Source organism: Geotrypetes seraphini, chromosome 4 (assembly GCF_902459505.1).
Source record: "Geotrypetes seraphini chromosome 4, aGeoSer1.1, whole genome shotgun sequence".
Classification (NCBI taxonomy): Eukaryota; Metazoa; Chordata; class Amphibia; order Gymnophiona; family Dermophiidae; genus Geotrypetes; species Geotrypetes seraphini.
In genome coordinates this window covers 222,204,150-222,220,071 of record NC_047087.1, presented here as the reverse complement: position 1 = coordinate 222,220,071, position 15,922 = coordinate 222,204,150, and the positions used below count along the sequence as shown (strand labels likewise).

Genomic DNA, 15,922 nt, shown 5'->3' with positions numbered 1-15,922 from the left:
TAGGCAGGGTATATAGAATACATGTAGCGGCCAGCCCACAATTAAAAATTAGGCTCGAGCATGTATGCCAACTAAAACAGAAAAAAAGAAAGGGAGGCAGGGAGAAAGAAAGGGCAGGGAGAGATGAAGAAAAAGCTGGGGGAGGGAATGAGGTCTGGAGGAGAGGAAGCATACAGGCTGAAAGAAGGGAAGAAAGATTGGATGCACAGTCAGAAGAAGAAAGCGCAAAATTGTCGCAAAGGTGGTTACCACATTTGTGCATTAACTATTCGCTAGCCTGTTAACAGCCTAACACACTTTAGTAAAAGGGTCCCTTCAGAAATTTCCTTTGCTGATACTAGTATTCTTCTCCTAGCAGCACTAACTCAGTGCATCCCAAACATGTAGACTACAGAGAATAAGTGAGTGTACAGTGCATTAATGCTGTATAAGGTCTCCCACTGCTACCCACATTCCAGTTTGCTCTTGGCTGTCACAAGCTTTTTAATTGAGCGCACACTTAACTGTTAAGTCTTTCAAAGTTTATTTTAATAATCCCTAGAGAGAGATCACAGAGCAATTGTGACAACAAAACAGCATTGAAAGCGATAAAAGAAGCTCCCAGTAGATTTAACTGAGAATAAAATTAAACTACTAATGTTTTCTGTACTTTGTGGTGGTGGGAGGGGGGAGGTACTTCTCTGTTTGTCATGTCATTTTTATTCCATTTGGGAAAAGAGTTATTTTTTAAAAAAATATCCCTTCCCCCTTCCCCCTGTGTGTTGTTAAACTGCAAATTGCAAACTATAGGCAAGGCATCTTTATTTTCTACAGCACCCTTGATGTGCCGAAATGCTGCCCACAACAGTGTTCCTGTGGAACAGCACAAGGGTAATTAAGTCTCTTCATTACACCTGGTTGGGTCAGTGTGGCCTCAGCAGGACTCCGTTAGGGAAATGTGCACTCATTACAACTGACAAATTTAATGGATAAGATCATGAAGGAGCACAAGCAAGAGAGGGGAGGGAAGTATAGCAGAGGCTCTAGATTTATTGACCACACTATTGGGGAGATCTTTAGGCATTACAAATAGTATCATGTCAAACCTCATTATACGAGTAATTTAGCCGAAACTAAAAGTGATGCAATATCCCTACCGGGGTTTTCATTTGTTGTGCAAATGATTCCTTTTTAAAAGCCCTTGTAGAACATGATCAAAATAGTTTATGACACGCTAAAAATTGGTCTGGTGTGTTTATATCTATTTCAAATTGATTATAAATCAGGGTCAGCCTGGTGGCTCCATGGCTGTGCTGCACACCACTATGCAGAGAACCTGGGTTTGATTCTTGGGTTAGGTCTTTTCTTCCCTGGGTTGGCCAGTTGCCACAGACACAATACAGTACACACAGTCTATAGTGGGAGTGGGGGGGGCAAGTGTCTTTCTTTGTGCAATGGCGACACCTAGAGCTCAGATTTAAGGTACATTGTTTCAGAATTCCGGAAGCAGCCCCGAACTGAAATAGAGGGGAAAGTCCCAGAGCGTGCTCTATTCCAGCTCTAGGTTCAACAGAGCTGGACACACACAGAAGTATGAGGAACTGCAACTCTGCTTCTCTCCTCACACTCCCTCCTATGTCCCTGCCAAAAGAGAGAGACTATAAACCACATGAAGTTAATTAGTCTTATACATTTAGCTACTAGACACTCGATTGTGGTTTATTCAAAGCTTTCATTATTAGCAGAAAGGACCTGGGAATGGATTCTGACAAAAAAAATCAGCTATCAGCCTCACCTAAAAAAGATATGCTGCACACTTCTGTCATGAGTACATAGTGCAATTTGTAATGCTGTACAGAAGGGCTGGGGATTTTCTTAATTAACTAAAACATTTACAAAAGATTCCTGCTGGTGCTTGGTAGAAAGTTTCTATGGGATGTGGGGGAGGGGGGTGGGGTTTGTTGGAAATAACAGTTCTATCACTGCCCTTGGGAAAGTCTTTTTTTTGTTGTTGTTGTTGTTAACTTTTCCCTTGTATCTCTGTGTCCCTATCGCTGTCCACTAGAGAATCACCCTGTCCCTTGCTGGCCATGTGCTGGAAGGATAGCCTCTTTCGAGACTGAACCCTTCAGTGCACCAGAAGGAATCATCTATGCAGCGGGAAGCCATTAGGCACACCCCCTCCAGGGAGCAAATGCATCACCTCCATGATGCAGCTGATACCTGAGGAACAGGACATTGGGCATTGCCACCAAGCCACACAGATGCTGTGGAAGGGAGACAAATGCCAACCCGTTATTCTATGTTCCTGTCTGTGAATATATGTTTAGTCCATAAGGTTATCCTTGAACAACATTTGTTAAAAACAGTTCTGTTTTTTTCAGTGATGGATCGTTCCCCTATGACTCTGTTCCTTGGCAACAAAACACCAACCAACCACCAGGTTCTTTATCAGTAGTCACAACAGTATGGGGAGTGACTAATACCTCCCAAAGCCAGGTAATTTTTTTTCTACCTAATACATTTTACTTTTCATGTTGTCTTTTTTAATTCTGTTTTTGCAGGTCTGTAGAGGTTGTAGAAACAAGGTTGTGTTTGTTCATATTCCACTGGATCATAAAATGTTCCATTTAAGGGCCTACTTGCAAAAACTGTTGTAAGGTTTTGTAGTTGCCTTGCTGTAATTGTCAAACTTAATGCACAGTAATTGCAAAACCTCTATGTTAACTGTCGAGGCATTCCCAGCATCTTCCCACAGTATTAACAAAGAAAAGTTATTCAGCTGTTGATCTTTTCCTAACCAAGGCACATTGCTGTGTTCAGTTAGCTGTGAGATATGGAGGCTGATTTTCAAAACACTTAGACACACAGGCCCAGATTCTATAAATGGCGTCCTGATTGTAGGCGGCCAGCTGCTGCCTAACCAGCCAATCGGGAAGCACATTTTCTTTAAAAAAAAAACCTCCCGAGGCAGGCTGCCTACATTGGAGGTGCCTCCGGGAGCCTAGTGAGGCGCGCAAGCTCACCTAAGGTTAGGTAGGCATGGGCGTGGTTTGGCCTGGAAGTAGTCTTAGGTGGACCTAGGCGGCCGTACGCGTCTCCCTAGGCCAGCGGGAGACGCATACAATGTAGGCCGGCAAATTGCGATAAGCTCAGCAGCAACCTGATTTTCCAACTTGCACCGGTAACATGGCGAACTTAGGTGTGATTCTGTATAGAATGTCCGTGTGCAATTCTCAAAAACTGCTTAGGCGGCTTCTGAGACCGCGCGTCCTATACAGAATCTGGGCCACAGTGTGCCTATGTGCTTTGAAAATGAGCACCATAGTTCCCAGCCCAATCCCTGTAAACTGTTCATAGGCAGCGGAAAGGCGTGAGATGCACGAAACAGGGTCGTTAAAACCACTTGGGTCCACTGCGGTCCAATTTTTGGCCAATTCCCAAGCAACTGATGCTCAAACAAGTTTGCATGCAAATGATTTGAGTGGAGGTTTGTCGCAATCCCTGTCCAATTCCACAGATGAATCTCTTTGAGAGCAACTTTTACACATGCGCAGAGCCAGCAGGGGAAGCCTGAACAGCTGAGAGGCAGAGGAAGCCCTGAAGCAGCCTGCTGCACTCAGCTGTTTGGGGCAGGAAACTTTTTTTTAATGGACACAGATGTTGTGCATTAATGGATGCCCACTCCCTCTTGTCAGCAGGCCCACCTCTTCGAAATGGGCCTCCCCCTTCCCACACTGGGGAGGGGCCTAAGGCCCTGATTGTCCTGGATACCTAAAGCCCCTCCCATAGAAGGGGCTTCAGGTATCCAGGCCAATCAGGGTCTTAGGCCTCTTCCCTAGAACAGACCCAGGATACACCAGGAAGGAGAAGGCCCATCATTTCAAAGAGATGGGTCTGCTGGCAAGAGGGAGGTGGCATCCCTCTTGCGACTTCTACAACGAGATATGGGGGAGGTACTGGGGGGGGTTGTTGAGCTGGTGGGGGAGTCTGAGCTGACCAGCCCACCAGATCACCAAGGCTGTCTTTTGGGGGTCTTGGTGGGGTGGTGAGAGGAGAGATCTTTGTGTAGGATGTGTGTGTGGGGGGGGAGGTGTTGGGAGGAGCATGGGGGGGAGTGGTCCAGGTGGCCCAGATGCATAAATGAGTTGCTGAGGCAGGAGGGAGTGGGCATCCCTTCTGTCTCTCTGGGTGCATCGCGGGGGCAGCCATCATCAGCGATGGGGTTCAGGGACCCGCTGTTGTCACAGGGGGGAGGGGATGATGCTTGGTTTGCTTTTTTTTTTGTGGGACAGATATTGTGTGTGTATAACACATGCACAGCATCTGTGCCCATTAAAAAAAAGGTATGGTATGTTATAAATATATTAATTTCAGGGCTGAACTATCGGTAGGACAGGTAAGCGACTGGTCTTGACCATTCTCTTTTTTTGGATTGCTAAAAACGATCACTTTTTTTGTGCATTGTGAAGCTATGTTAGAGCATCAATTGCTGCTCTAGTTTACAAGGCATTTCAATATTAATTACCTTATTTGCATGGCCAGATCGGAGAACGAGTGATCGTGCAGAAAACCACGCGGTGAACCATTTTGTACATCGGGTTGGCAAATCCGATCGTTGCTAAACCAGTCAAATCCGGTTTAGCAACAATCATTAGACGATCGCTGCCTTTAGTGCATCTGGGCCTGAGTCACTAGGGCCATTGTCCTGTCTCAAGGCATAATAGTAACAGCAACCAGAGAGCTTGGGGGTGATGCTAGTCCTAATGAATATGCATGAGAGAGATTTGCATATAATGGAAGTGACAGGCTTGTAAATCTGCTCCATGCATATTCATTAGGGCTGTCCTGAAAACACGATTGGCCTGGTGGTCCTCCAGGACAGGGTTGTAGACCACTGCTCTAGTGTATTTATGCTGCCCCTGACAAATTGGTCTTCTCATTGTCTCTCATTTCACACATGCTCTATTGGTGTGCCATATGCTTTCACAGCTTCTTTGGATAGAAGGGCCATATAATTGATAATTAGTTTAGTTTAGGTTATATCTCTCCTCGCTTCTCTTTCCTTATACACCTCCCAGAGAACTCCATTCCTCAGATAAATCACTCTTAGTGTTACTACCAATTCCAGACTTTGTTCCTTTCATCTAGCTGGCCCCCTATGCCTGGAATAAATTACCTCCCCTTCCCTTCCTTTGTTTAAAGGCAGACTTAAAACCCACCTTTTTAATATAGCTTTCAATCCTTAACCCTACTCCTCTGCCCTCCAACCCAGCCAGCTGATTGACTGTTCCCCATGACATTCATGACATCCTGTTTGTCTGTCTTGCCTGTTTAGATTGTAAGCTCTTTCGAGCAGGAACTGTTTGCTTATTCTTTGTGACTCTGTGCAGCGCTGTGTGTGTCTGGTAGCGCTACAGAAATAATTAATAGTAATAATAGTTTTGATTCGGGGCATACCTTTCTCAAAGATGTGTTATAAAGTACAGGAATTTGAACTTTACTGTTCAGAATGTGGAGCATGCATAAGGTGACCATTTATTTTTTCCCTCAAAAGGGGACATCTACTAATTTCAGCCCCTTATAACTCGTAAATAATTGCAAAAAATGGGGCTGAAAGGACGGGAAAACCTTCTTCCCCAACTAAACCCAAACTGAAACAAAAGCCCACCAGTTCCTCCAAGCGACACAACTTCACCAATCATCCACCTTCTCCCTTCTGATTCTGCCTAACATTTTTGGCTGCACATTCAAGTTTCAAGTTTAATAAAATTTTGATTTGATCGCAAAATCTTACTTCAGTGCGATTGACAAAACCTATTAAAATTGGGGTAACATAATAAGAATAACACATTACTCAGACAACTGATTTACACAACTATGTACCAGCCAAACACAAGGAAAAAATAAAATGGATTAAATACAATTTATAAAGTAAATCAAACAGGGTAGCATATTGAAACAGAAGGATGGGTAAAAGATTACTTGCTCGATTTTACTTATAGCTCTTTCTATTACTTTAAAAAAAAAAAAAAAACACTCCACATTAGGCAACCCAAGCTCAATCTGGGGCTGTTTTCTTATTGGCATTATACATCAATCAGTAACAGCATCCTCCTTCTTACTTCCTCAGTCATCTAGCTACTCACGTCCCTCATATCTTCTATAGAGTACATGCAGATGGATACCCAGAGAGAAACACTACCTGAAACGAAGAATAACTCTCCAGTTTTCACTCTTCCATTTGAGTTTAGCAGAAACGTATGACAGTAAAGAGGAAATGAACTTCCATTGCACATAGAAGTTTCAAGTTTAATAAAATCTTTGATTAATCGCTTAATCACATTTCTAAGCGATGAACATTTAAAAAAAAATTACAATCTTTGGGAAACAATACAGTACGTTAACAATTTTACATCCAAACAGACTAAAAGACATACTTAACAAACAGTAAACACAAGGAAAACAGAGGTTGAAATACAAATTCCTTAAAGAAAAGTAAGACAATCAGGGTAAAAACGAAAGGCAGGGAGAACAAAAAAAAAAACAATAAAATAAGAATTTTTAACCAGCAGATTGTTAACTAATTATCAAAAGCATCCTTAAAAAGAAAAGTTTTTAGATTACTCTTAAATTTCTCCAGATTACGTTCTTCCCTTAAGTAAATAGGGAGAGAATTCCAAGACTGAGGCGCAGTGACTGAAAAAATGAACTGCCGTCTCGTATTAACAACCCTAAGAGATGGGATCGTCAGTAGATTTTGTTCATTGGATCTCAGCGTTCTATTTGGAATATACGGGATTAATAATTTATATATGAATGCTGGAGTTTTATAACATAGGGATTTAAAAGTAAGTATGCATAATTTGTATGTTATCCGGTGAGCTATAGGTAGCCAATGCGCTTTCCTAAGAAGAGGAGTTACATGGTCGAATTTTCTAGTTTTAGTTATAAGTTTAATGGCGGCATTTTGAATAAGTGTGACAGAAACAGTGAAAGCTGAATCATAGCATTTCCCATTTTTTTTCTTCTTAAAAAAAGGGGGAGGGGACTAATTTTGAATCAGATGCAGAGTGCAGACTGCTACTTTTCACCTGAGGGATAGATCTGGTGCCATTATGCAGTGTTATTTTTCAGAAAGCGAATTGGCTCCCAAGTCTTTTCTTTGCTAAATTTCTACTTTCTTAATTCTCTCACCAGGTGTTGGGGAACCCTATGGTAAATGCCAACAACCCTATGAACCCATCAGGAAACCCTATGGCATCGGGGATGAATACTAGCAATCCGGGCATCAACTCACCTCAGTTTGCTGCGCAGCAGCAGCAGTTCTCGACAAAAACCAGTTCGAATCAGCCGTATATGCAACAGGGAATGTACGGACGGCCCAACTACCCTGGAAGTGGCGGATTTGGTGGCAGGTTAGAGAGAACTGTTAAATTTATTTGAATAAAACATGATAAATTGAAAATCAAAGTTTTAGAACATCACAATTTCAATATTGGAAATTTTAAGGCCCGTTTTGCATAAATCATTGATGAAGAAATTGGAAAATCCATATAGGAACATTCACAATTTCATCAGTATTTTATACAAGATGCTGCCAAAAGCTGAATCTTTTGTAAAATACTTAGAAGGATGCTAAAAGATACGGTTCATAGACAACAACGCGGAAGACAAAAGCGCGCGCCGACAACTGAGCGCAAGACGGAGGCGCGCGCCGAAGAAAATTACTGTTTTTAGGGGCTCCGACGGGGGTTTTTGTTGGGGAGCACCCTCAGTTTACTTACTACAAATCGCGTCGGCGTTGTGGGGGGTTAGGGGGGTTGTAACCCCCCACATTTTACTGTAAACTTAACTTTTTCCCTAAAAACAGGGAAAAAGTGAAGTTTTCAGTAAAAATTGGGGGGTTACAACCCCACAACGCGGCACAATTTGTATTAAGTAAAGTGGGGGGGTTCCCCCCATGCCCCCCCCGTTGGAGCCCTAAAAACAGTAATTTTCTTCGGCGCGCGCCTCCACGCTGTGCTCAGTTGTCTGCTCACGCCTTTGTCCCGGCGGGCTTTTGACCTGACACCAAAGATACATGTGTATTTGTTGGCAATTACAGAGAAAGAAGCAATTTTGAAAGATTCTACCTAGAAACAAAGAGCAACATCATATGGGTCCTTGATTTCAGAAAACTGCATGTTTCAGTGGAGGTAGCTAATATTCAAAGCTACCAAAGGCTTTTTTTCAACATTTGGATGCAGAAAAATAGAGGATTGAAGGAACTTAATCTCTTCATGCCTTGTATGAAGCACTAGCCAAAAGGAGAACTTTTTAAAATTCGGTCTGTGCTTCTGAGCTAATGCAGAACCCATTGTAGAAATGTGTGTACATAAGAATAGCCTTACTGGGCCAGACCAATGGTCCATCTAGCCTAGTATCCCATCTTCATGGTGGCCAATCCAAGTCACAATTACCTGGCAAAAACCCAAATTGTTGCAACATTTCATGCTACCAATCTAGGGCATGCAGTTGCTTTCCCCATGTCTGTCTCAATAGCAGACTATGAAGTTTTCCTCCAGGAGCTTGACCAGACCCTTTTTTTTTTTATCCAGCTACATTAACCGAACTTACCACATCCTCTAGTACTGCGTTCCAGAGCGTAACTATTCTCTGTGAAAAAAATATTTCCTCCTATTGATTTTACACCATTCAGGTGTACTACACCACTCAGAATTTTATAGATTTCAATCATATCTCCCCTCAGCTGTCTTTTCCAAGCTGAAGAGCCTTAACCTCTTTAGTCTTTCCTCATACGAGAGGATGTCCATCCCCTTTATCATTTTAATCACTCTTCTTTGAATCATAAGCAGAACTGAACACAATACTCAATATGAGTTGCACTATGGAATGATACAGAAGCATTGTAATATTCTTAGTTGTGTTTACCATCACTTTTCTAGTAATTCCTAGCATCTTTTTTGCTTTTTTGGTTGCCACTGTACATTGGGTGGAAGGTTTCAGCGTATTGTCTACAATGACACCCAAATCTTTTTCTTGGGTGCTGACCCCCAAAGTGGATCTTAGCATCTCGTAACTATGATTTGGGTTATTCTTCCTAACATGCATCACTTTGCATTTGTCCACATTAAATTTCATCTACTCCCCACCCACTCTACTCCACCACGCTATACCCCCTTCCTTTCCTAATCCCTACCCACTCTACTCCACCATGCTACACCCCTTCTTTTCCTAATCTCCACCCACTACTCCACCATGCTACACCCCTTCCCTTCCTAATTCCCACTCACTCTACTCCACCACGCTACACCCCTTCCTTTCCTAACTTCTCTGTTTCTATCATTTACACCCATCTCGTCTAGGCTTCTCCTTACCCACTGTCCCCTAAAATGCCTATATCACTAATGCCTTCTGAAACCAAGCTTTACCCCCCCCCCCCCCAAAAAAAAAAAAAATCTCCCTACACTATCTCAGCTTGCTTGTGCCTTCCTTCTTAAAGGGTGCATTGAGGTCCAAAAATTGGTAAAAGTATATGATGTTTGCTATGTAAGTACTCAAACTGGCCTTAATTTCTAAAAGAGTGCCTTCTTTTTTTGCCCATAGAAAAATATATTTTGAAAATAAGAGCTAAAATGACATTTTCTTAATTGTACCTTTTCTTTTTTTGTAACTTTCCAATAGCTATCCTGGTGGTCCAAATAACCCAGCGGGTATGGGTATTCCTCCACATACAAGACCGCCCACAGACTTTACACAGCCAGCTGCAGCGGCTGCAGCTGCTGCGGTGGCTGCAGCAGCTGCCACAGCCACAGCTACAGCTACTGCCACTGTGGCAGCCCTGCAAGAAACACAGAACAAGGACATGAACCAGTATGGTCCGGTAAGGAAAAGGTTATATCCCTTAATCTAGCTAGTTGGCTACATTCTACCTTGGAAGGATTAAAAGTTACACAGTGGTAATAAGTTATTTTCTCAATTATGAACTATGTGGTGAAACCTTATGGTACTTGTACTCTCTTAAAGCCCCTGGTTTCCTGAAAAACTTAGAAAAAATGTGTGGTACACTTGCACAGATCATTCAAGACATAGATAGATAAGCTATTTTTTAAAAAATCTTTCCATTTTCAAAGATATTCATAAGTAAAAATATTATCAAACCTTATCTATATGTGTCTTTGAAATTTCTTTGTTAAATGTTTTTTTTTCTTATTACCTTGTTTCCTTGCTCTCTTCAAAGTTTATTTTCATTATTGACTCTAACCTGTCTCTGCTCTCCCAAAGTGTCATTTTTTTTTCACTCCTTCAGTCTCTTTTTTTCACCCACATAAGTCTCTTCTATTCTTCTTCCCTCTAGTACCTTGTCCATTCTTCAATCTTTGCTCACTGTTCCAGTCTTGGTATTACAACTTATCATTTACCGTATATACTCAATTATAAGTCGATCAAAATATAAGTCGAGCCCCCTTTTCCCCCAAAAAGGAGGAAAAAATGGTTGACTCAAATATAAGTTGGGCGGCTTAATATTCAAGTGTCCTGCCCTGTCAGGCTCTGCCCTCAGCCCCCTCCCTGCCAAGCTCTGCACCCAGCACCCTTCCCTCCATCCCTCCCCTGTCAGGCACTGCACCCAGCACCCTTCCTTCCTCCCCTCCTATGTCAGGCTCTGCACCCAGCACCCTTCCTTCCTCCCCTCCTATGTCAGGCTCTGCACCCAGCACCCTTCCTTCCTTCCCCTGTCAGACTCTGCACTCGCCCTCCCAGGCTCTGCCCTCTGTTCTCCCCCCCCCCCCTGCCCTATCTTCATACCTGTGCTGATCCCCGGTAGAGGTGCAACGGGTCCTATGCCAGTCCCTGGTAGAGGTGCAGCAGGCAGGAGCAAGATTTCCAAACTCCTGCCCCGCTGCTATCTGGCTGCGTGGATCCAGTTTCTTCAACTGAGTGGCATGAGCAGCAGCGCGATTTGGCACTACTTCTCGGCACTGAGCGGCTTCCTTACTAGCTCCCATGAATTTTCGTGAGAATTTGTGGGAGCCAGTAAGGAAGCCGCTCAGCGCCGAGCAGCAGCACCAAATCACGCTCAAGAAGCTGGATCCGCACAGCCGGTTAGCAGAGGGGCAGGAGTTCGGAAAGCTTGCTCCTGCTGCACCTCCACCAGGGATCGGCAGGGCAAGAAGGAGGAGGGGAGTAGAGCCTAGTGGCGGTCAAAAAAATTCTGGGAGGGGGCATTGGCCCAAATATAAATCGGGACCCCATTTTTGGGCCAATTTTTTGGCCCAAAAATCCCGGTTTATATTTGAGTATATACGATATGTAAACACTGTTTCCCTGAATTCTCTAAATATTGTCCTTCCCTCTATTTTTTCCCTAACACACATCTCCTACATTCCTGTCCCCACCACTTCTTTTCTGCCCTTGTTCTCTTCCCTTCATTATATAAATTCTCAATCCTGCTTCCATCATCTCCATCCTGCAGATCAAAAATTGTGACATCAATTAACTGAATCCAAAAATTCAATCCAAAAATGGAAAGATGAATAGCAATTTCAACAAATTTGTAAAAAGAGAACTCCTATCCTTTAATTGATCCTCAAATATGCATGTCTTTGGACCAACAAAACAAATCCTTGTGCAAAGTCCTTTTTATGGTGGATAGACACATCAAATGTTTTAAATGTAAAAAAAAAAAAAAATTCTGTAATAATTTGGCTTGTATGTAGTTAATGAGAAAAAGCTTTTATACTTTGCCTTTGCAAAACTAGACATTGATACACTGACCCAGTCAAAGAGCTTGTGACATTATATAATGTGCTTAATCCAAAAATCCCAAGTGCCAGCATTTGACCAAACATCATTTGAAAGATATGTACTTCATTTACTTGAAACCTTTCTTTGCTGGATATCTTTTTGTTGTTCAGAAATTTGTATTGATTTTAAACATTTTCAACCATGGAAAACAAAGCTCAAACATCTTATAAAAGAGGCTTGATAACAGAAGGCACGACAGGGTATACCATACCCAAACCCCCCTTACACCCCCCCAACAAAGCTTTTAAAATAAATTGTAGATATACATATGTAAGTATCCCCCATGTTTACAAAACTGTAGCGTGGTTTTTAGCGCCAGCCACGGCGGTAACAGCTCTGATGCTCATAGGAATTCTTTGAGCATCAGAGCTGTTAACCGGCACACTATGGTTTTATAAAGGGGGGTATATCAACCCATAGCATCCATATTGTTCCAACTGGGCAACCGTATTTTCAAAAATTTATCAAAATGCCCAGACTTCTCTGCTGCAATATATTCATATTTATATATCAAACACAGGAAGTTCCACCAGAAGTGCACATCTAATTGTGCAATGTTTCCATTTTTTTTTGCTGGATATCGTTAAAAAAATTGCTTTAATGGTTTCTCTCCCTTCCCTCATCTATTCCAGAGAGAGAAAGAGATAATGGTTACTGGGGAGGGGCAGACTAGATGGGCCATTTGGCCTTTATCTGCCATCATGTTTCTATGTTTCTAACTTCTTTGTGCCACAGTTTGTATTCTCTTCGCTCTCTCCTATTATATGTTGCTTCTCCCATATTGTCTTTTCATTTTATTTATTGTATTTTAGTTGTGTACATTTTGTATTGGTATTCATGAATTACTGAAAAACACCTATAATAAAATCACAGTTAAAAACACTGATCCATCAACACAAAAAAATTCTCTACATTATAAAGAGCTACAACAATTAAAATGTGCATTATTTGATGTGTGAAAGAGTGCCCACTGTTTATAAATGGTGTGAACATTTTGCAAATTGTGCACTCTTTCAGATGAATGCACTCTCTTTCCATAAGAATGTAAACTACAAATGGCATTGTTCCCATAACATCATAATGAATATCCCCCACCACACAAAAAATAAATAAATAAAGACTTTCTGGCTTGTCCACACTTAACAGGTACTGCAGGTCACCCAGGTGATTCCTTTTGATGATAAAGAACTCTCCCCAGTATCACATTACTGTGATTGTGACAAAGAGTTAAATTCCACAAAGATTGCCCAACTGCTTAAATTATGAAACTGAAGTTCTGGATATCAGTGGAATGTCATCTAGTCAATAGATAGCACCTTCTATTTTTCAGTGTTGCCTCACGAGGGCAGTCAAACATTTAGAAAAATCTGTTATCCACTCTGATATTCATAATGCACAGAAGACACCACTTTGGCAATAAGGCAAGCAGTTACCATCTTGTCTTATTTACATATGCTCTTGATAATAATGCAGTCCAAATCATAACTGCATTCTGATGAGGTTTTGTATTATAATGTTAGCAGATGCATTTATAAGGTAGTTGTGAATTATGCACCAATCACAGGACTCAAAATGGTAAGGCATGAGTCGGAATGAAAATGTAAAAAAAAAAAAAATCATAGTTGGAAATCCAAAAAACTTTGTTCGTTTCATATTGAAAAAACATCATTAGCAGCAGTAAGATTTGAAACAAATGACACAGTCTCATGATGTACGTACACCTACGTCTAATTGCCCTCCTCAAATGAATCAGGTATATGTATTCTCAACTTACTAAACAAAACAAAGAGACCAAGGGCTCCTTTTACAAAGGTGCGCTAGCATTTTTAGCGCACGCACCGGATTAGCGTGCGCTGCCCGAAAAACTACCGCCTGCCCAAGAGGAGGCGGTAGCGGCTAGCTGCGGCATTTTAGTGCGCGCTATTCTGCGTGTTAAGGCCCTAACGTACCTTAGTAAAAGGAGCCCCAAGGCTAACAAAAAAAACATTTTTAAAAAATTCCTTACTAGTCTAGCAATATAATTCAGAATACATCAATAAAAATTATTGCCCACAAACGAAAATTTGACCACATCACTCCCCTGTTGATCAACGCTCGATAGTACACAAGATAATGTTACTAATTTTCAAAACTAGAATCGGTAGTCAACCGGATTTCATTAATAGGCTTTTAATTCTTTACTCTCCTCAATGATCCCTTCGTTCCGTTACCCCAAATTTGCTCTCAATTCCTGCATTGAAATATATTAATACAAGTTTCAAGTTTATTTAAAAATTTGATTTGATCGCAATATCATAATTCAATGCAATTTACAAATACTGATACAATCAGGGTAAGGAAAAAAAAAAAACCAAAAAACAAAAATCACACATCTGTTAAAAATTAAGACATTACAGGGCACAAGAGTAGGATGGATTTAAATACAATTCAAAAACAAAAATGAACAAGGGGTTAAAACTATAGGTTGGGAAAGAGTTACCCACTTACGACCTCTTTTACAAAGCCGCGTTAGCGGCTGCGCTGTGCTAACGGCCCTGAAGCCCATAGAGATTTAAAGGGTTTCGGGGCTGTTGCCGCACGGCTTTGTAAAAGAGGCCGTTAATTTTCCTTTAAAGGAGATTTAGTCCGCTATAGGATGTTTGAGTTATAAAGAATTTGAGTAGCACACTTAGGGCTTCTTTTACTAAGCCGTGTTAGGGCATTAACGCGTGGAATAGCACGCGCTAAATTGCCACGTGCGCTAGACGCTAATGCCAGCATTGAGCTGGCGTTTGTTCTAGCCACGTAGCGCGGGTTTAGCGCGCGCTAAAATGCTGCTTTTCAAGAGACCCTTAAATTTACTGAATGATTTTTCTTCCCTTATATAAATTGGAAGTGAGTTCCAAGTTTGAGGTGCCGTAACAGAGAAGATCGTGTCTCTCCTTGAGTAAATGAATCTCAGTGAGGGGACTGAGAGGAGAGATTTCTCCTCAGATCTTAAAGGTCTTGTTGGAGCGTAAAGGATTTAGAAGTCTTTCTAAAAATGAAGGGATTTTATTCATTAACGTTCTGTGTGTAAGTAAAGCTATTTTGTATGTAATTCTATAATTTACGGGCAACCAATGTGCTTCTTTTAATAGGGGAGTCACATGATCACATTTTTTTCTTTTGGTAATTATTTTTATTGCGGTGTTTTGTAATCTACGTATTTCTTTAACCACTGCGATCCACCTAAGAGAGGATAAATCCCTAAGCACCATCAAGATTAACTTAAAAACATTTTTGTTCAAAGATGCCTTTGGACTATAATCGTCCTTTTAAGGACATTTTTAGATGCATTTTAATCTCGCTTTATTATCAGTTGTTTTGTTCTCCCTCCCCTTTGTTCTACCCTGCTCCTTCCTTTCTCTTTAAATATTGTACTTCTGCCCTTTTCTTATCATTTCAGTTCTGTTTGTGATTTACAATTGTCTATTATTACTTGTCGCTCCTTCTTTTAATTATGTATTAGTTTACATTCCCCTATTTTATCTTTGTAAACCGCCTTGAATTCTAATTAGGCGGTATATCAAAATTTGAATAAAACTTGAAACTTGATGATGTAAATAATACAAAGAGTAGCTGCCCATTCAGAAGGTCCTGAGGAGAACATTGAGGGGTCCTTTTATATGACACTATGAAAATACATTAGAACATTACCTTGCCTGTGGTTATGTTATATTGAATGTATTGTATTGTACCACAGTCAGGTTACAAGCCAAAATACGTGTACGTAACACTAAGCTGTATTTTTTGCGTGTTGTAGATGTTTTTGTTAGGGAGTGTGTGGCACAGTGGTCAGAGCTACAGTCTCAGCACCCTGAGATTGTGTTCAAATCCCACACTGCACCTTGTGACCCTGGGCAAGTTATTTAATCCCCCCATTGCCCCAGGTACATCAGAGAGAGTGTGAGCCCACCTGGACAGATAGGGAAAAATGTACCTGAATGTAAACCACTTACGCTATAAGTGGTATATAAATACTAAAAAGAAATAAATATTTTGCTGCAGGGCTGCAATGAAATTGTTGACATAGGCGGAACTTTACCTGACCAAAAATCATGTATTAACTGTTTGTGCGTCTCAAGGTGGCTCCTTCCAGTTTCCTCTTCTGTAG

At 41.4% G+C, this 15,922-nt stretch overlaps 1 protein-coding gene across 12 annotated transcripts in view; it reads left to right on the top strand.

Moving 5' to 3' along the window:
• Nucleotides 1-15,922, top strand: part of ZMIZ1 (zinc finger MIZ-type containing 1) — a 1,043,290-nt gene that overhangs the window by 936,464 nt on the left and 90,904 nt on the right. For 8 of the 12 annotated variants that reach the window (XM_033942168.1, XM_033942171.1, XM_033942164.1 and 5 more), the window contains 4 exons: nucleotides 814-870; nucleotides 2,364-2,478; nucleotides 7,180-7,397; nucleotides 9,667-9,865. In XM_033942168.1, the coding sequence (XP_033798059.1) occupies nucleotides 814-870; nucleotides 2,364-2,478; nucleotides 7,180-7,397; nucleotides 9,667-9,865 (589 nt within the window). The remainder of the gene's footprint in view (nucleotides 1-813; nucleotides 871-2,363; nucleotides 2,479-7,179; nucleotides 7,398-9,666; nucleotides 9,866-15,922) is intronic. The other 4 variants (XM_033942175.1, XM_033942176.1, XM_033942170.1 and 1 more) reach the window with 1 other exon arrangement.